This window comes from Drosophila miranda, chromosome 4, assembly GCF_003369915.1.
Source record: "Drosophila miranda strain MSH22 chromosome 4, D.miranda_PacBio2.1, whole genome shotgun sequence".
NCBI lineage: Eukaryota > Metazoa > Arthropoda > Insecta > Diptera > Drosophilidae > Drosophila > Drosophila miranda.
Window position 1 is genome coordinate 22,146,630 of NC_046677.1, and position 21,505 is coordinate 22,168,134.

Below are 21,505 nucleotides of genomic sequence, written 5' to 3' on the forward strand. Positions count from 1 at the left end.
TGCAACACAAAAAAAAAACAGAAAAGATAAATGCATATTCGCAGGCCGGTACTCGTACAGTGCGTTGCAAAGCAGTAACTTTAGGATAAATCGAAAATGAATTCCAATTTTACCGAGTTTTTTAGGGAGTAAAGGCTGAAATACAATTTTTACCTCAGAGACTTACAATTTGGTAGAATTCTATCGAAAGGCAGAGTTCTTTTGGAATTTTCAACACTGTTGAAAAAAGTTGTAATATCTGAATATTACTCTCAAAAATCGTACTACATATGATGATTGTATTTTTCCCTTCTAGTATTGTAATAGTTCTATTTTTTTATGAATTAAAAACCCAAATATTTGAATTATAATTAATTTTGTAACCATTTTAAAAAGTTTTCCAACTTTGCGTATATTTTCTTTTGCTGATTTTGTCATCATTAGCTGATACAAAAAATAGTTTTTTTTTAAACTAAATAAATATCTAGAAAAATTTGATCATATTAAAATATAAATCTTAATATTTTATTGGGGCGAGAGGTACTGAGAAGTATCGAATTTTTCGATAAAAAAATAGCTTCTATTTCCATTTTTTATTTAATTTATAGAAACAAACTATTTTTATTCAGAAACAAGTATTATTTTGAATTTTTATTTAAAAACTTTGAAACATGAGTTACAATAAAAATACAAAAATTGTTTTGATTTTATAATATGTATTACGAAAATTATAGACATTTACACAGACATTACCCGAATCCCCGATAAGAATACCAGAATCCCATACGATATAGTATCGAATGGTCTCCTCCATTCGATTCATTCGAAATGTCAGAATATTTCCGTTCGTTTATTGAAAATTCAATGTGTAGATAAATGGCAATAGCTCTCTAGCTTGCCAGCCAGTCTTACAGCTGCGAAACGCACTGTTCTGAGTGTGTGTGCGGATATGTCCTAGCAATTGGCAGACTCCTAAGCAAAGATTCGTGTGAGCAGCGTGTGCCGTAGCCGTCCATCCACAAACGAGGTATATAGAGTACGAGTATCTATATCCACACGAGTATATGCACATGAGATACCCCCACACACACACACACTCACACACACTCACACATCGGCAGTGCCTACTAAAAGTATATTCAGATCAGTTCAAACTCTCGACTGAAGTGAACTCTCGAGGCGCGCAATATGTCGCTGTCATTTTGGGGACATGTTTGCATGTGGATGTGGTTGTGGATGTATCTTTGTATCTGTGTCTGTGTATCTGGGGGAAGTGCGAGTACCAGTATCTGTGTGAGGGCAAACGGGCGTTCGGTTTTTGAGGTCTGGGCATCGGTCGATGTCGGTGTCGATCGGTCGTACGGTCGCTTGGCATTAGCATTTTCAGTGTTGTTTTATTTTTAGATGCGCGCAAAAAAAAGTCCAACAAATATCCAACAAAAGCAACAAAAATTTGCAAGTGTATCTGAATGTGTCTGCCTCGATGTTGCTTGGAGGTGACTGACGGACAGAGGACTGAGCGAAAGACAGACTGACAGACGGACGATCTGACGTTATTTTTGACAGTGTGACAAACGGCTCTGAGAGAGTGCCCCCAACGACAGTTTGCACCACATTTATTATGTGGCAGATTGGAGGGCCAGAAGAGAAATGGAGACAGCCACAGGGAGCTCACTTGACAGAGAGAAGAGAGATTCTATCTAGGGAAAGAGACAGGTCATATGGCGACCCTTGGGGATGAAATACAGAATTTTGAGCATTGGGATCAAATGGAAAAGGAATATCATTTTGTTATTGATCCTAAAAGTAAAGGAACTAAGAAAATTGTATATATTTCAAGATAAATATAACCGGAGATGCATCTACAAGTAATTCAAGTTTGAAAAAGTATCTTGATGATAAAAAAGACATAAGGATGGATTTTAAAATATTTGTAATGAAATATCTATCAGTATTCCCATAGATTTTTAATGTTAGAATGGTCTCCCCTATTCTTGCCAAAAGTCTAGTGAAATATACAGTTTGGGTGAGAGTATATCTGGAGATAATACATATATCAGATTTTCTTTATGTTCTGTTCTAAAAATGCTCTGATCTCCACTTCCTCAATGTGGAAGATAAGATTAAAGAAGTCTTCTTAGAAATCATGAAAGATCATTATCAGAAAATTTAAAATAGGAAAGTCCCACTTCATAGTTCCATTTTTCAGCGATTTTGAAGCCATAAAAATGTAATAGAAATGGGGTTTTCTGAAGGACAAAGCCTCAAAATTAACCTAAAAGATGACGTCAGAGATTTGTGTAAATTCAAAAATACTTTTATTAAATATCTTCTTCCACCTCTTGGGTTCTGCTCTTCAGGTCGACCCCCTCGTTAATTAAAACCTTTATCAAACGAAAGCAGAAGAGCATAAATGCTAAGCCACACTGTGAGAGGTTAAGAGCGTGTTATCCCCTGACGTGGACTGTGGGATGTTGAATCTTTCGGATCTCTCGGATCTTTTGGTTTGTTGGATCGTTGTTGTTGACGCGTGTTTGGCAAACGATTCAATTGCTACGAGTATGAACTGTCGAACTGTCTTTCCGTTTTGCAGGCAGCAGAAAAGCGGCATCTCTTGCCATCTCTTTCAAGCCTTTTCTTTGGTTTCTTACGATTTTTGCCAACATTGAAGATCGACCCACACACAGGCCCAAACACTGAGGGAGACATGGGGCCCATACTTCAACACACCTTGACTTGCCCCTCATCAGCCGGCCTGGCGGCATTCTGTGGCATATACTCACTCGTACTCCGCATACGTAGTATCTACCTCGTTGTCAACTTTTGTCGTTGTTGCTGCTGTTGTTTTTCTGGCTGCGCCTCACCTCTCACCTTGCCACGGGGTCTCTGCGCTCTCCTCAACGATCTGTCGCCTGCTCTTCGGTTAGTCTTTTTTTTTTGATTCATTGATGTACTGCGTGGATGTCGTACGTTTTAGGTAGAGATATTCATGCATATATGTATGGTATGGGATCTGAGAATATATAGCCTACACCCCTGGCAAAATATTCATTTCATGTTGAGATGATTTGCGGTTGAATCTCTTGTGTGTGGGGTTCCAAAAAAAAATATACATAATTTAATATGAATTTTTAAACAATTTAATGCAATGGAAAACCCATAAATTGGGGTTTTATTAATGGAAGAAAGGTTTTTAAATCAATAAGGACAAAAACGGGAAACCTCTTAGGGCTGAATGAATAAAAGGTCACAGTCGACCGCTGTTGAAGATTTTAGAAGACCCTCGACCCTATCTATAATCACTTTCTTGGAAGGACAAATGTTGGAGCCCCAAACTATGTTTTAGTTCCATGGAAGACGACGTTCGCATAAGTGAAAGGATATATTCTTCAAGGGATCAATGCAAGGTTTTTCCACAAGTAAAATCTAATTTCTCTGCGTGTAGTATCTGTCGGATATGTAGATACATATCTCTTCAGTTTTTACCTATTTATCTAACCAAAAGATTGCTGTCATTTGACTTTTTGCCCGGCCAACAGGCACGGCACACACACAAACCCAGATAGATGTTCATATAGATATATGTACATATCTATATATGAAAAGCAAAAATGTATCTCACAGATACCCGAACACACACACACTCGTACGTTCGCCAGGCTGCCTTTTGTTCTTCTCTGCAGTTCGGAGAATTGTTTTTGTGCTTTTTTTTTTTTTTGCAAAAGATCACAGACCTTCTGACCTCTCTCTCTCTCGCTGAGCGCCCTGCAAGCACAACAACAACAAAAGGCAGACAGACCTGAGGTTGGGGCTCTGCCTGAGATACAGATACCGAAGTACTACAATATATGCATGTCCCCTTTGCCCCTGGCATCTCTCCCCCCGTTCCCCGTCCGCCGTCTCCCGTCCGCCGTTCCTGCCGACATCGGTCGCAAGAGTTCTAAAAATATTTCGCCGCCAACTCAGGTCGCCGTCGACGTTGCCGTCGCATCGGTCGTCGGTCGTTGGTCGTCGGTCGTTGGTCGTCGTCGCCGCCGATCCCGTCATGGCCCGGTCGCCTCTGTTTCGCCTTTTTGGTCTCGTTTTGGGTTAAGTGTGCGGATCTCTCATCTGTGCCTGTAGCCTGAAGACTCTATATATATATATATATATATATTTATATACTTGTACCGTATATATTGTATATAAAACAAGTAAGAGTGATTAAAGTTGAGGTATTACGACTATGCGGGTACTTAATAATCGGATTTATCTAGTGTAAAAGGAGGTAGGAAGTGGGCTTCGATACGTTAAGGAATTTCAGAGTAAGAACTATCCAAATCGAGAGAAATTAGCGATTACTTTAAAGGAGAGTTTGGTATGCAGTATTTTTCCATATTTTGACTTTAATGCTTAACCTTCTTTTGGTATTTTTTTAGTAGAGCTTAAGGATTAAATGTGTTTGGGAATTACCATAATATCGTCTTAATATTGTTGTATCCAAAGATCTTTGAGTGTGAAAAAATTATTGATCTTAAAACTAGATCATTTTGTAAATAATCTTCATTTGATATCATTCCACTAAGATCTCCGGACTCTTGAGAGATAATCAAATATCTTAAAACAAGTCCTGAGGTTGGGAGTCGTGGCCCACGTATCTAGTCCTCAGTTTCTACGAAATAGATTCTTTAAATCTTATAAAATACATTCGGAGGTCTTTCCACCTTCCACCTAGTGAGAAATATTCTAGCTATTTCCATACAGCCCCGTCCGTTAGATCCCTTACTTTTTCTTACATACTAGATTCTTGTAGTGCCTCTTCCATAGCTCTTCAAGAGTCTAACATACGCTTGGTACTCCACGATCAAGGGGTATCCAATATACACGTATATATATTTATTTTTCTTATACTTTTTATTTGACGTCTGCTGTCTGCTGTTTTCTGAGTTCTGTTGATCTAAAGGTTGTTCAGGTCGTCTCCCCGTCCATTTGGAGCCACTCAACGATTTCGATTTTCCACTGAAAATACACACAAATGTCATGCGATAAGGATAATGCACAGATTTCTTCATTGGAATATTATGGCATTATATGGTAAATGAATATGCAGATGGTTTACGCGATCCATCGATGGAGTGGGGTTACGGTTCTATCGAACAACAACTGGACAAACACCTAGAAAAAATACATGTGGGGGAAAGTGCAATGCAACACTGGACAAATAACGGAACACAACTGCAAACTGCAATATGTCTGGTGCTGCTGCTGCCACTGGCTCTGCCACTGTGCCGCTGCTCCTGCCCCTACACCCCTACCCCTTCCCCTTCCCCTACACTGCTGTTTCTGTTGATTGACGAGTGACGAGGCCAAAGTATCAAATGGCCAGGCGACGGACGCAGCGACGGCACAGATATGCGTCTGCTGCGTCTCTCTCTATCGCCCTCTCTCTGCCGCCTATCCACAAATACAGTTATAGTTACGCCTACACTTTGTTATCCGTCAGACGGCTCTGCTCTCTATCCCTCTCCTTCCATCATTCTAATACTCTACCTCTATCTGTCTTCCTCTCTCGCTCTCTCTCTCTCTTTGCTCCTCTTCCTAAAGTTGTAGAGCAGTTGTTGTTTTTGTCGGTGCTGTGTTGTTACCGTTTTTATCGCCGCTGCGTTTCTCTCTCACATTCCGTCATGGCCGCCCATTCTCATTGCCACTTGAACTCTGACCAGCTGACCTTCAGTGAACCCTTTTTTGCACTCTGAGCATATGGACTGCAGTTCACATGAAGAGAACAGAATAGAAGAGAGAAAGATACCAGAAGAATCCAAAGAGTGAGAGAGTAGAGTACAGTGTGGTCTTCGGAAAGGAGATATGTAATTAAAAATCCACCTGTCTCAGTTGTCAGCTTTTACTGTACTGATAAAGCACTGTCTGCTCTCTTGTGTACGCTCTCTTAAGCTTTACCGCACTGATAACTGAGACTCTCTTAAGCCTAGAACATTCATTCAACAACATTATACACATGAGAGCATTTACTGTTCCTCTCTTAAGCTCTGCCAAAAAGCCAAGAGCTCCGAATTGAATGGATAACAGAAATGGTTACAACAAATCAAAATTAAATGTAGGAAAAACTACCCAAATGATGAGCCACCTGCCTCTTGTGTGAGCATTTACTGATCGCTCTCTCTCTTAAGCTTCGGCTCTCTTTGATATCAGCCACAGCTGACTGTCTCACCTCACAAGGTGTCCGACTCTCTCTCACTCTCTTTGGCCTGCACGTGTGTTCTTCCTCTTGTTCGTTTTGTTGTTTTTTCTTATTGGACGAGGGCTCGTTCTTATTGGGTCTCCGTTCGTTCAGTACGGTTTTGTTCGTGCTCGCGTCGTCGTGTGCTTTGTGGGCAGTGGAAGGTGTGCGAAAAAAGAGCCAAAGCTCCCGCTTTATCAGTGATCGATTCGCGCGCGCGTAAATACAGCCAGAATAAAAAATATACGCAGCAAAATTACAGCGTGGGAGTTGTACCCAAAAGAAGATTAAAAGCTTAAAAGTGATTAAAAAACGGGAGCTCATCGCATCCGTCACATAACCGCAACTGAAACAGCAACTCGTGCAGAGAGTGGGAGCACAACTAATCCCAAAACTAAAAATAAAACGCAAGGAGATAAAACAAATATAAAAAGTTCATTCTGAAGCTGCTTTCTGTTTGTTTTTGTACGTCTACTGGCGGATATTTGTACACAAAAATCTCACGTGTCCCCCCCAAAACGACGACGGATACAAATCGGTTTTCGCGGGCAGGAGAATAGCCTCTGGTGCACGTGACCAACAATTAATGAATGTGACACCGAAGGAAAGCAAAGCGAAAGAGGGGTGCAACGGTACAACGTGCGAACGAGAGGGCGTGTGAGAGCGAGCGAGAGAGAGAGAGGAGAATAAGTGATAATATTGTGTGAAAAGAAAGAAATCCCGAACATATGCAAATCCGAGAGCTCCAAAAAAGTGAAACGCAAAAAAATCAAGTTTAAAAGTCAAAAGTCACCCAAAAAAAAAATAACAACGAAGATATTCCAAAACCGGGCCTCAAATAAACAAAATTTTGAAAGTTCAAAGCTACAAAATACACACGCAAATGTTGATTATCCAAATAATATATTATTTGTATTGTTAGATCCATAAAATTTAAACAGCAAACTAATTAAAAAAGAAATCCATTTCCAAACGTAAATTAAATATAAATAAAACCAAAACAAAAGGAGTGCAAAAAGTGGCAGAATTTAAATAAATTTTAATCTTTTTAAAAGTGCAATTAGTGGGCGATACAACAGGAAAAGGTAATACCAGAAAATAATGTTAACAAAATAGAAATAACTTTAAGTCGCCCTAAAACTACCAAAAGAAAATCTAAAAAATATTTTTAAAATACAAAATAATTTTAAAAACATTTTAAAATGGAACAATAAATTAGAGAACATTTTTAACCGTTGAAATTCGTAATTTTTAAATGAAAAAAATATCTTGATGAATTTCATCCGTTTTTAAGACCATTTGTATTTTGATAAAAAATGGGAAAACTCAAGTACCAAAAAACAATTCGGGTTTCTCCCATAGAATTGTTTTTTGATCGATAGTTCCTATGACGGCAAAAATGTCCAATCCATCAAAGCGCTTTAAAAGGGAAGAACTAGAAATAAGCGAGGAAAGAATTATAAACAAAAAGATAGATGGAATAGAAGGATATATGTAGATCCGATATGGAGTCGGAGGTGCACAAAATTCTGAGTGTTGCATTCATCTGTTGAATACCGTAATGCCGCCTGGGAACCAAAATAATAGGAGGAAAAATCGAAAAAATAAATAAAGTATCGATTTCGGCTGGGGGACAAAGGAAAAAACTCAAAAATCAGCAAAAAATAAAAGAAAAGGAAAATAATTTAAAGACGCTAAATATTGAGACTACTACGGCGGATACTAGGTCTAGCCTAAATGACATCTTGACAGCGTCTCAATCAGTCAATCTGTCAGTCCGGCAGCCACTGCTGTTAGTTAGCAACAAATACACGTACCACAGAATATGCAACAATAGACACTTGTTGAGGGCAATCAACGTTTAAACAATCAAAAAGGTAAATTCAAATTTCAATTTGAGTTGGAAAAAAAACACACACCTAAAACAAAGCAACAACAGAGACAGCAACAAGCAGAAGAGGGAGAGAGAGCAACAAATAAAAATGCATAATATAAATGCAAAAAGCTGTTTAAATATTTGATAGCCGCCAAAGCGACCTTAAACTTCTCCTTTGTTTCATCGACACAAGCACAGAATAGGTTAAAGTTCCGAACCAATTTCAACGAGCTGCCAAGACATGCCTTAATGTCATATTTGATTCGTGGCGGGGCCTCTAGCACTATACTATATTTAAGGAATTTGCATAGTTGATGGTGAATCAGAAAGATGCATCCTATAAAGGTGTCCAACTCTAACTGAGCGTTTGACTAAGTTTCAATCTGTGAAACTGCCTCTAATTGTACAATAAATATTATGGAAAATATCCAACCGTTATCAAATAATACCCGAAAATTCATACATTAACCCAAGAAAGGCATTAAACTTGACAGCATCTAATAGCATTTAATTACCCGAAAATAAAGCGTAAAGAGAGGAACACTCGTGGATACATTTGACAGGCGGTAAATTAATTAAGCAAACACTTGACGACTAGACAAATGCACACTTGCAGATACAAAGATACGTGCACACACACACGCACAGATACAACCAGTATTATGATGATGATGACTACTGAACCGTTGCGAGGGACAGACAAAACGAACAAAGATAAATTAGCAACATAAATGGCCAAAAACACAACTAAAAATTGCTTGCAAAAGCTCTCTGGCTTTGGCCTGGCTCTGGCTGTGGCTCTGGCAACTTAACTGAAGAAGTGGTCGAGCGTAAAAGTGTTAAAATAACTTTATAAGACTCATGATTTGTCCATGCTCTACCCCCTCGCCCCCCTCTAACCACTCACTACTTACTACTTATTTCCTCTGCCTTCACTTTTCCTTCTCTCACTTGCAGAGGCCACTTGTAGCCCGCCCCACGACAGAGCGAAAGAGACACACACACACACACACACCGCCTGGAAAGAGCAAAAGAGAGAGCAACAGCAGCGGCGGTGGTTTGACAATATGTTGAGCCCCCATAATGAAGGAAATTGATACGGAGACAACAGTAGTATGGCCAGCCTGGTGTTATTCCGGTAAGTAATGCTCCGTGTGCCCCTCCGTGCCACCTTGCCACTTGCCACATTGTGTCCACCTCCCCCCCGCCACCAAGTTCATTCCACTTTCAATAGATGCCTCGGGGAGGCGAGTTAAAAAAGGTGTTGAAAGTTCAACTATCGCTTTACGCGCTTGTTTTGGAGACGTCTTTGTATCGTCTAGTACCGTGTACGTCATGGAGTGGGAAAGGGGTTGATGGGGGTCTCAAGGGAACTTGGGACATGAAAAGATAGGAACATATCTATAATGTATCAAAATATGGTTTCCTTTTGATAATACAATTGTTTGAATGGCAGATAATAGAGGATCTATCATTGTATTTTAATCGTACTACGTTTTAAAGACTGATGGAAGGTTTAAAAGATATTTCTAGGAACATTTCTAGTTCATTCACGCCTTCTCAACCAGTGTGGCCTAGCAGCTAACTTCTATCACGTGGAATATTGATGATTTTTCAAAAGAAAACGAATGGGATTGAGCTTGTGGTGGAGGTAGAGTAGAGGTGGTGCGCTTTTTTAACGGCTAAGCCACACTGGGAGGGAGAATAAGAATATAAGAATATATCATTCACATTTGGGGAATTCATTCTCCTTTTCCCCAAAATGGCTTTTAATCCAAGACTCTGCCAACCATTACCTTCCATCCGCTCATGTGAACGATCTTCTGCTGTAGCTACGGCATTAGTCAATCCCATTGACTAAAATACTTTCAATACTCATTCGCAAGAATAGTATTCCTATTATTAGACTCTTGTAACTTTTGCCACTTCTAATTGACATCCCAATACACAGCAAAACATAAACGTTTAAGCGCTTAAACGTTCGGTAAATTACTCAACAAAGCTGTTTCCTAATGAGTGTTCTTTCGAGTGCTTTAATGAATCATAATAATACACCAGATGAATCATTCCATTCTCTAGATCTGCTACACGTCTAAGGGGTGTCTCCATAGTCCAAACATTTCACCTCATTTCTATTTGTTTTTTTCTTTTCCTTTTGCTTTATTTGGTTATTAGTGTTCTTTGTGGTTTTCGATTCGTTTCGGGGTTTATATTTCTTGCGGATCGGTGGTCGAAAGGCCGTCAACGGCTGGGCAGGGCCCCTCCTCTCGTTGCAGTTTATGATCAAATGGTTTTTGTTTTTGTTTTTTGTTTGCTTGGTGGTGCCTTTTTTTATAACGATTTGTTTTTGTTTGTAGCTGCTGCCGTAAATTTGTCTCACCTTTGGCTCCATCGCAGGGGCAGGGGGGAGGGGAGAGAGACCTGGGGTTGCGGGTTCTGTTTTCACATTTTATTTATGGGCGTGTGACAATTTTTCCCTTGTTTTTTGTTTTGTTTCGTGGATGGATTAATTAGATTGAATGGTGTTCTCGCTTTTTACGTTCTGTTCAGAGAGAGAGAGAGAGGGGAAGAGAGAGATCTTTCAACGTCTGTTTCACTTGCTGCCACTCTGGAGGGAGTCAAGTACAAGTCTCCTACAGAGACCGCCATGATGTCATGGGGCCTCACCTTTGACTTTTGCTTCGGCTTCAGCTTCAACTTTTGCTTTTGCTTTTGCTTTGGTCAGGCAGCATGCAAAAACGAGAATTTCTGTTCGACATGCACATTGTGAAACACACACAAAAAATGTATAAGCCAAACCGAAAATATATATATATATATAAATCGGTTAATCAGTTGAAAAAAAAAGTAAGAGGCAGAGCGGAGATCACAAACCAAAAAACCGTTCGAACCGAGTCACCCGCAAGACCGCAAGAGAGGGCATTGGGGTTTTTCTGTGACGTCAGGAAAGGTGTCTGCCATAGCTATAGTGATTGCAACTGTCCGATTAGGGCTTCAATATTGATGGATCACCTTTTTGTTTGTGCTGCCCTTATCATATGAAATTCCTTGTCGCACGTGCTGCACTCGTGCTCTCTCTTTGTATTTCTCTCTCCCAGTGTGGCTTAGCAATTTTTTAACACAATACTGGTAATAAGTAAGCAAAACGGCACGTTTTGGAACAAGTTTTTTCGCCCAATTAGCAATATAATAATTATATTAATTGGAATTAATTTATGAATGAAACGAAGATATGGCAAATATTGGAATTTTCGAAAGAAATAAATGTTTAAAAATAATTTAATTATCTTTGACGGAAATACAAGATGGAATTCCATGGATCTGGCCACCTAAGACCACAAATGAGATAAATATTCTTAAATTATATTCTGAACTACGATTTGAACAAACATTCAAAGAAAGTTTTTCCGAGAATCATTTCCCTACGCAGCTTTCAGCTCAGAACTTGCATTCAGGACATTCAAAAGCTTTCATGCACAAAGCACCTAAAGCTTCAAAAGTTGCCCCTTTGAATGCTTTCGTAAACTGTACCTCAAACTTGTACAGTATTCGCATGCCCTGCCCTGTCCTGCCTGTTTGTGACAACCTTTTGACCATACAAAAAACGTTTCTGGTGCTGCCCAAAAGCGCTGCCCGGAATCCATTGCTGTGGCAAAAATTAAGCATTCAACATGCAAATTTTTTATTAAATAAAAGTTAAAATATAAGGAACGAACGCGATTTGACTTGACTTTGACCGGGGCTCCGGGCTCCAGCACAGAGCTTCGGGTGTAGCCCCCAAAAAATAAAGAGTGGGGGTACACGGGGAGTCACAAATGAACGCCCAAATGGCCGACAAGTGGCGATAAAAAAAAACAAAAGCAACAAAAAGCATACGAAATATCGGACTGCAAGGAGCTTTAAAATGAAAATAATCAAAAATAACAAAAATAAACAAGCAAACGACGACGCGACGCGCCGACGACGACGACGATGATGATGATAATGATGAAAAAGATCGCCTCGTCGTCGTTGGTTAAAAATTAAAATGCAAAACGAGTCGGATTCAGCGTTGAAGTCGAAGCACGAGGAAGTGAGGAAAGGGCCAGAGATTCTTCCAATACAGAAGCGACACTGGCCAAGACCCGGGCCAAGACTCGAAGACCAGAGCAGCAGGCTAATACGAAAGCCAAGCCAGAAGGTTACTGGAGGCTTAAAACGAAGTTTGAGATACCCTGGCAAAAAGAATAGGTTCTTTCAAAAAGGAAACTAAAAACTTTCAACCATTTCTTAGTCACGGGAATCGTACGCCGATCTTAAGCTAACTTAAAGAAGGATGATAAAGAAACTTATGCTGACACAAAAAGTTAAAGAATTTTCTTTTAAATGTTTCTAAAAATACCTTTTCTTCGACTGACTTTTCCTATGAAAAGTAATACCTACGATAAAGTAGTAGAATTTCCAGAAGCTTCGCTTGGCTGTCTTCAAATATGTGTTATTTGATGGTGTTTATTGACAATATCTGAGTAAAATTTCCCTGACCAATATCTACAGTTGTTAAACCTAAGCATTTCTGCAGATTTACTCTCTAAGTCTTGTCCTACGATCGATTTATCCTCTGTTAGTTCCACATTTCATAGAGTAATCCAATTCTGGCCAAAGTGCTTCCTGTTCTGCCTGGCACACCCGTCCAACAAATGGATAATACCCTCCTTATGGGAGAGTGTATGACAACAAATACTTGTACAATATCAATATGAGAAGGGGAGGAGGGGCGAATCGCTGCAGCCCCAGCCCCAGCCCCAGCCCCAGCTTCGGCGTCAGCGTCAGGCAAAGGTTATAATGCATCCCGGCTGTTGCTCTGCTGCTGCTGCTTCTCCGCTTTTGTTCTTGTGTGTTGCTTGCCTTTTGCGCTTTTCACTCTCCTTTTCTGCTCCCTCCTCCTCCTCCTCCTCTGCTCACTGATTTTGTTGGTTTTTTTTTTTTGCTTGACTTGTCTTGACTCCGAAACCTTTGACGCGAACTTATGCCCTGCGAGTGGCCATGGAATGTTGACTTCTTGCTGTCTGTCTGTCGGTCTTTGGGGTCTGACGGGACTGGGGATCGAGAAGCAAATATTGTATAAGAAGCGAGGGTAATAAGAAGATTCTTCTTTAATGGTGCTAAGCTGAATTGGTGATGCTCTTTTTTTGAAACTTTATATAATTTATATAAGGGGCTTTAAAACGGACAAAGTTTCTTGGGTTTATAAATTTCTGTACAGTACTCATAGATTACCAGGTTATTAAAGGTTTTATTTTAACTTTTTGAGTTTTAATTTTATTTATTATATATTTTCCCTATTTAAGAGTGCCCTTTTTCTATGTCTTTTTTGCTTTTAGTTAGAACAAGGCTTGCCTCTAACTTTAAGAGCTTTATTTGCAGAGTTCTTTGTATTTTTTCCAATAAAATTATTAATTCTACAGCTGGAATATCTCTTAGAGTATTCCTACATATGTATATCTGATTTACCCCCTCGAGAGTGTACATTTTTCCATAAAATATTTATTTATATAAAAACTCTACCTACAAGATGGGTGACAGCCCTATGGCTGGCTATAATTCATGAAGTATATCAAAACTCATTCCTTCGTTGCTGCCATTAAATTCCATTCCGGAAAAGGGCATCTGTCGTTTTGTATGGGGAAAAGCTTTTAAGCTTTCGTCTCGGCACCGCATGCTTTATATGCCGATGGCGTGCAGCAGCGGCAGCGGCAGAAGCAGAAGCAGCGGCAGCAATGACTTTGGAAGGCGACTGCGCAGCAGCTTCTCAGTGGCTCTCCCTCTCTCTCTCCCTCACCCATTTGCAGTCGTTTTTTATGTCTGGCTCTCAACTTTGCACTCGCGCAGTGGAAACGACTTGGGACACGCACACTTGTTGCTCTTTGGCATGGAATTGGAGGGGAGGGGAGGGGGCATTGCATGGCCTTACGTGGTGCCCCAGCGCTGCACGTTGCACGTTGCAGTTGCAGTTGCAGTTCTCTTCTGTGCGCTGCACTTATTTATTGTTTGTTGTTGCTGCAGTTATGATTTGCGATTTTTTTACGTTCCTCCCGTGTATATCGATGGCCACTTGGCCCTCGTCCCTCCGCTGCCCTCTCCGCTGGAATCCCTCTTGTGGCACGGTAGCCGCCGCAGGGCGCAATTATGCCACTTGTCGGAATTTCACTCAGTCTGAAGAGGGTGGAGTGGAGTGGTGGAGGCAGGGGTGGGAGGAGGAACCCTCTTGCCGAAGTTGCGCAGCCGCAGAAGCTCTCTCTCTCCCTCTCCCTCTCTCTCTCTCTGGCTGGGTATCGAGTACGGATTTTAATTCATTTCATTTTCGTTTTTTTGTTTTTGTTGTTGTTTCTGTTTCGAGCCTAGAATCGCAAATGAGCAAAACGTGTAAATTATACGCGTCGCGGTCACAGCCAAAAGCAAATAACACACAAAAAAGAATAAAAAACAAAAACAGTACATAACGAAAAATTCCGCCTGGGCCGAAGGGGACCCAACATCGGGCTAAGGACCGACGGGTTGACACTCGGTTCGTACAGTTGTGGTCATAATTATAGCACCGCTAATCAGATCTTGGGATCATCATTAATATGTGATCTTTGGAAACTTTTGTTTTGGAAAATATGTATATAAATGTTTTGGTATTTTCTTAGAAATTTGTAGAAGTTTCTGTATGATATTTTTTTTTAAATTTGTTTATAGATTTCTAGAATTTTGTTTCACTGTCTGGTATTTTTAGGTGGTATTGTGTCTGGTATTTTGCTGAATGCTTATTATTTTCTAGTATTTTTTAATTTTTTGAATTGACTCTTAAGAAATGTCCAGTATATCCACACAACACATGCAAATAAATGTCCGCCCAGAGGTTTTTGGATTACATGGATGATTTGTGGGTAAATTCCCCAGTACTATTTTTGTGACCACAGCTGTACGAACAAATCTTTACATAGAATATATTCCTGTACATACTCTACAGTTGAAAATATATGTATAGTATTTATGCAGATACTCGTACAGTGATTATTGGCTGCCACTCAAGTCGGAGCTCAGTTCAGAGCTCGGTTATTGTCACCCAACGTATGTCCAACGGGCTCCAGCGTGTGTGTTGTGGGCACACCCGCGCAAAAACCTTCGCTGTGACGTCTGGTCGTCAAACGAAATGCTAGAGATGGTAGCGTGAGGCCGATACCATCGCAGATCGATGAAAATAACGTTTATCGTGAGTAATCGGTGCAAAGATCGATAACAGTCATATTCCTCCTTCAAATGTAACTTCTTCTAGGGATTCTTTCGTTCAAATAATGGAAAAGTGAACAGGAACCCAAAGAGGTGCACTCCCCAACTCCCCATCTCTAGTCCCAGCCGATCCCCACATCAATAATGAGTCTTGACTTGACTTTTGCACCGTCTCTTGAGTTATGCTTATTGTTTGGCCGGGCATTCTTTGGTTGGGTTCTCTATAATCTACAGGCATTACAGAACGGCTCTGAATAGTTGGCCTCAACTCTTTTCCCAGAGTCAGCCCTCCTCTGTCATTAGGGTCAGGCTTTCAATTGCCAATGAATCTTGGCTCTCTCGAGTCTACAAAATGACAAAGAAATTTTCGGTTTGGAAAGTGAGGTTGAACCTTGTCCTAGCTCCCACTTTTTGCTTGGATCTTAAGTTGAATTTAAGTACAGGAAAATTTATGTACTGGCTATAAAGTTGGTATTGATATTCGTAACTCAATTTTAATGGATTTCTTACAATTTATTACATGAGGCTGTGCGAGGCTAGGCCGTGTAAACGTGTGTTGGATATGGGAGGTCCACGATGATCGACAGTTTTTGAAAGATTGAAATATTATACTGAACAGAGCGGATGATGGACTGTAAATATTACTCTTAAGATGGGGGAAGACTTTGAATGTAATATAAATAGACAATCAAGGGAATATTCAACTAAATGCCCTTCAAATAGGGACGGGACTGTCTTCTGGACTATTAATTGCTGTATTCCCTAAAAGCTCTTGTAATCATCCTCATGTTTTGTTTGATTTGCCCACAAGAGTCTTGGGCTCCGCCCAATCAATGTTCTCTTTTCTTCGATCTTTGCCAAAGGTCTCCACAATATTCGCTGCCGATCTCCGAGCCTCACCTTTTATGGACAGAGAGAGAGAGAAAGCCAAAAGTTCATTAATTCCCAGTGACCTTTTATAGCAGCGGCTCCGCTTAGCTTAGCGATCACTAATTGAATAGTAATTGATATTAATTAAGCGGCAAAAGGTCTCTCTTCGGGGTCTTCCCAACTATGAGAGAGATGGTGCAGCAGCACCTGCCTCTGGGCCACATTCTGGTCAAGCGAAAACTGCAAATAATTAAATAATAATCCAACAGAAAAAAAAAAAACATTTTTACATTAACAATTGAACTTGAACTGTGTGTGCGGCTGCCGTATGAGCAAAAGGCAACAAAAAATAAACATCGTTAAAAACAGAAACAAAAAAACAACGTTAGGCGCCCATAAATTTCACGAGTGTGTACGAGTATCTCTTCATTTGAATGTGTGTATCTGTATCTGTGTGTGTGTGTGTGTGTGTGTGTGTGTGTAGCTGTATCTGTGTTAACCATGACTGGAACAAATTTAACGAACGTCATTGAAATGCCATGAAAAAAAGTCCGTGTAATTGTCAAGTCCAAGAGCGCGAGCGAATAATAAAAAAAAACTTCAACTTAAACAAAAAAAATATACCAACAATCACTGGGTAAAGAACAGAAACAGCAACAACTACAACAAGTGCTCAATAAAATCATCAGCAAACGAAAAAAAAAACAACAACAACAATCAATGCAAAGTTGCGTCTTGTCCATTAAAAAAGCTTCGAGAGCGCCAAAACCCTCAAAGTTGTATCCAAAGTTTCCAAAAAAAAAAAAAAAACCAAACCCCAACACAGGCCGAAACAGAAGCAAGTCACATTCCAAAATGCAGGGAATTTACGGTTTTCTATGCAACGAATTTGGTATACTCTTTTAGGTTTGTGCTGAGTTTTTCTTTGTGAAAAAGGTACCGAAATATCTATGAAGTTTTGTACACGATTGAGAGAAAATTAGCATCTAGCTAGTGCTGTACAGCCGCTGATATATCAAGGAGATCAAAAACCATATTGGTTGTGGGTGCCAATCCGGAAATAAGTTTTATCATTGACTGTCAAAACGCAAAGGTGCGTGCTCCGGTTTTCGTAAATCGAAAGATTCTTATAGCTATTCACTATCACTGAATAAATAGTATACTAGACTCGCTGCCTGTTGCGAAATGTAATGTAAATCTTATCTGCCATATCCTCAAAACCAATGTTACTACGATTTGCTTGATATATCCTGATATTCCCATCTAAAACATACGCTTTAACACCATTTTTCATTCAGGAAGTTTTCAAACTGAGGTATATATCAAGTAAAACCAACAAAATCCAATTGACAGAGGTTCAGTAATGTCGTACAAGCTCCAGATAAACTTCCTTCCTCTTCGTTACAAACCTATGAACATAATCGTTAAACCCTCTGTATCCCAGGGTACTACAAGGTTGATTCTCTCTTCACACACACACACACATACAGAAAGATGCCAAAGCGTAGCTCCCCCCAGAACTGAAAACGCTTTTAGAATTCAATTAAAAAATCATTGAAACGACTCTCGCGCGCCCTGCTCCCAAAGCAGGAACCGAGGAGAAGGAGACGAAAGAACAGTAGCTGTAGAAGCACAAGAAGAAGAAGGTGAAAGAGAGAGCTGGTTATAGCGGGGGTGTCTGGAGAAAAAGAGAGAGGTACTCCTGAAGGTTGTACGGGAAGAGGGGCAGGGGTCCAGACCGAACGGCGACGATCATTGGCGCAGATATTGACAAAATGTCGCAACGTGAGCGAAATATTGATGAAATGGCAAAAAAAACACACAAATTAAAATAAAGATAAAGGGACAGAGAAGAAAAGAGACAAAAGAGGAGAGAAAGAGAGAGAGAGCGAGGTCGAGAGAGCTATATTATATGATCGGATGGGCTGGAATGGTTTTGGGTTGGGTTCGAGTGGGATGGAATGGTATGGGATGTAGAATACTGTCGGTGTGTATCCCAAAATGTCAGAACTTATTAACATTTTTAAACAATTTAATGGTTGGGGACATACGGGGAGGAACGGGTCTCCAGAAGAGAAGATACACCCAAGAGAACTGGGAACTTCTGGGATACCCTGTGTGGCCGATGTAAAGGGTAAAGATTTGACGATTTGGAAACCTTTTAAGAAGAGAACTTTCATGGATCTCTGTGCGTTTTTTTTGTACTTTGTGTATTATCTGTTCTTTTGAACAGAACTTGAACTTCTTCTGAACTTTCTTCCAAAAAACGTTATCAAATCATTTAGTATAGATGTTCAAAAGAAAATTTTCAAAAGAATGATTTATTATTTATTTAAATAGAATCTCTTTTAAATACTTGTACTTTATAGTTCCATCAAAAGTACATCCTAAAGGAAAGACACCCTCTGAAATATTCAGTTCAATTCTGTTCTTAAATAATTTCACATATCACAACTCAAATCTATAGTGCAATTTTATGTATCTACTCTTTCGTTACGATCTGATATCTGATGCGATCCCATAGATCTCATCTCTAAATTCCACTCAACTGCCACTCTCCCCCATAAAGTTATGATCCCACCACACACACATTGGAACGCCCAAAAAAAAAAATCACAGTAAAGATCTTGTCAAAGTCTTAACAGCTTTTTGGTACGAGATGTTGGTGTGTTTTGGTTTCTGTTTGCCTCTCCTGCCTCACGATGCGCGTGACCCCAAGACACTCGGGCAAACAGTCTTGGCCAGGTTTTTACGCTCGGCCTCGACTTGGCTTTATGACACCCAACACACACACACACACACACACACAGACGGACGGGCACAGGCAGGCACACAGATACGTCTCGACGCGTCTGTTTGATTATTCAATTTGAAAGTTATTCATTATGCGATCACGTACCAACCAGCAACCAAATTGTGAGTACAGAAACAGCAACAGCCGTCCCTTTCCTTCTGGCCAAGAGGTCAATGTTCGGAGTCAGAGTTGTCAATCCGTCAATCAGTCAGTCGCAAAAAAATATCTTTTAAACAAATTGAATTTCTAGCACTTTATTTATATATTTTTTTTTATATTTTATTGTGGCTTCTAATGAAGTTTTCACTTTACCTTCTTTTAATTTTGTTTTTTTTTACGACTTTTGAGCGTCTGTAACCTCAAATTAGTGGCGGCCAGAGTTGCCACGGCATCGTTAAAACGACTTCCTGTTTTGTCCTTGCAAAAGCCAACCGCAAAAATGACACAAAATTTAAGATCTGCAATCATTTTTAGCTTTGAGAGTGCATACCTTGTACCTTCTCCCATCTAATCTTCATTATCACAGCAGCGGCAGAGCGGTACAGTGGGGCATGTGGCAGGGGCGATGGGCTGCACTCGAAGCCGGAGATAGAAGGCTGTAAAATTGCCATTAAATTGTTGCCCAGTTCTGTTGATTTTAACGTGAGTTTAGGTTTAGGTTCGTTTCGTTTCGTTTCGTTCCTTCTGCAACTTCCACTTCAACATCCTCTGGCGCTTTATGCGCCATTTACACTTTTGCCTTCTTGCCTCATGATGTTGCAGTTAAAGTGGGAAGGTTCTTGGGATACCCTATGAAGGGGTAAAGCCACTGAAAGGAAGCAACCACAATCGTTTAAGTTGTGGGATGGATTCTCTAGGTTTCTGTTGGGTTTTACCTTCAATCCCAAGTTTTGTTCCTTGTTGATTCGCAGTACAAATTTCCCATAAGTGATTCCCGTTTATAGCTTTCTCTAGTAAAAGAGTGTCTAAAATTCGCTAAAAACAAACTACATTTTCTTGGAGTTTTTTCTTTAATGTTTACTTAGCCTCCTTCTTGCAGCAGCTCCCTCTCCCTTCACTCCCTTGCCCCCTTGTCCCTGTCTGATGATGTCTCAATTAGCTGGTCTCTTGTGGATTTTTGTGTGGCTGCATTCGAAGATTGCCCCAAGAGAGCGAAAGGGAGAGAGATGGAGAGGAGGGAAAAACTATTAAAAAAAATTTTCCATTTCACGGAGATCGTTATCTTCTAGCCCCGGATATTGCCGGGGAACAATGATTTACTCGTATCTCACAGATAATAATGATGCGGGTACGAGTGTGTGTATCTCTCTCTCTCTCTCTCTCTCTCTCTCTTTCTGTTTGTTGTGTCTCACTTTTTAAAGTTCAGATTTTTCCCTTATCTGGTGGATTGTCCAAGGCATGTAAATGATCTTTGGGTTCTCTTATCTAAGAATTTACTATAGAGGAAGAGGGAGGGTGAGAGAGAGATGTTTCTGGGTTAGTTTTGATGGAATTCATGACTGATATATTTACTAATGTAAATATTGGCTAAGATCCGCTGCTTTTCTTTATCAGATTATTCCTAATTAGATCCTAATTAATTAGATTCCTAATTACGACGGTAGGAACCGTCGAGGGAGTGCTTATAAGGTTTGAAAGTCCTTGAGGCAGAGGCGACTAGTTCCCTATGCATCCTCTTGGAGGTATCTTCCAGTCATGACAGGCACGCATAGGTGCAACGAAGAGGAATCATTCTGGATGGCACTTTTAACTTCTAAAACTTGCTTTATTCCATACATTTTACTCCTAGGTTCAGTTCCAGCCAACAGATCATACCATAAATTCGACTTTCTCATGGAATCAACTCGTATTCCGTATGCCCGAACTCCATTTAAAGAATCGCCACTCCTTTTTGGGGGGGACAGACACTCTGGCTAATAGTTCACGCACCACGCAAAAAAGCCGTCAACCAGAGGATCCACTCCACTCCAAATTCCTGGGGAGAGGCCTGAGCGGGTGAGGGGGCATTATGCAAAACCCTGGTAACAGTACAATATGCATATGAGGTGCAAAGCACAAAGCACAGAGCACATGGGCGAGCGTTTATTATACCCCATCCTATTTGGGGCTTCAGCATAATAGTTCAATCACTTGTCGCCTCAAAAGAGCGTTCATCTGGGTGCCTCTGCGTCGCGTTGCCTCTGCGGATAGTTGGATACTTGGATACTTGGCGACTCCTTTCTCTATTTGTCACAAACACCAATTTCGTGTGACAAATTTGTATGGTGGCTCTGTGGCCAAAACGACGATCTTTTTCGTCGTTTTAGGTTTTGTTTTGTTTTTGTTTTGGGTCTGGCCTCTTCAATGCCAAATATGGTGACTCCTTCTACGAATAGAGAGACCTGCGATGGGGAGTACTTTATGCCTAGATATGTGACTTGGGGAGTATTCAAATGGGTAGCCCCCCACCAGACATAGAGATGCCCCATGCTCAGGGAGACGTGCCGAGTATCGAGTGCCTGCCTGCCTGCCTGCCCTG

At 40.4% G+C, this 21,505-nt stretch overlaps 1 protein-coding gene across 3 annotated transcripts in view; it reads left to right on the forward strand.

Moving 5' to 3' along the window:
- The window catches only part of LOC108162823 (hyphally regulated cell wall protein 3), a 78,610-nt gene that overhangs the window by 6,092 nt on the left and 51,013 nt on the right, over positions 1 to 21,505 (forward strand). The window contains exons 1-2 of one of the 3 annotated variants that reach the window (XM_033392641.1): positions 6,291 to 7,281; positions 9,030 to 9,210. In XM_033392641.1, the coding sequence (XP_033248532.1) occupies positions 9,156 to 9,210 (55 nt within the window). In that variant the 5' untranslated portion in view covers positions 6,291 to 7,281; positions 9,030 to 9,155. Of the gene's footprint in view, positions 1 to 6,290; positions 7,282 to 9,029; positions 9,211 to 21,505 lie in introns of those variants that run through there. The other 2 variants (XM_017297749.2, XM_017297750.2) reach the window with 2 other exon arrangements.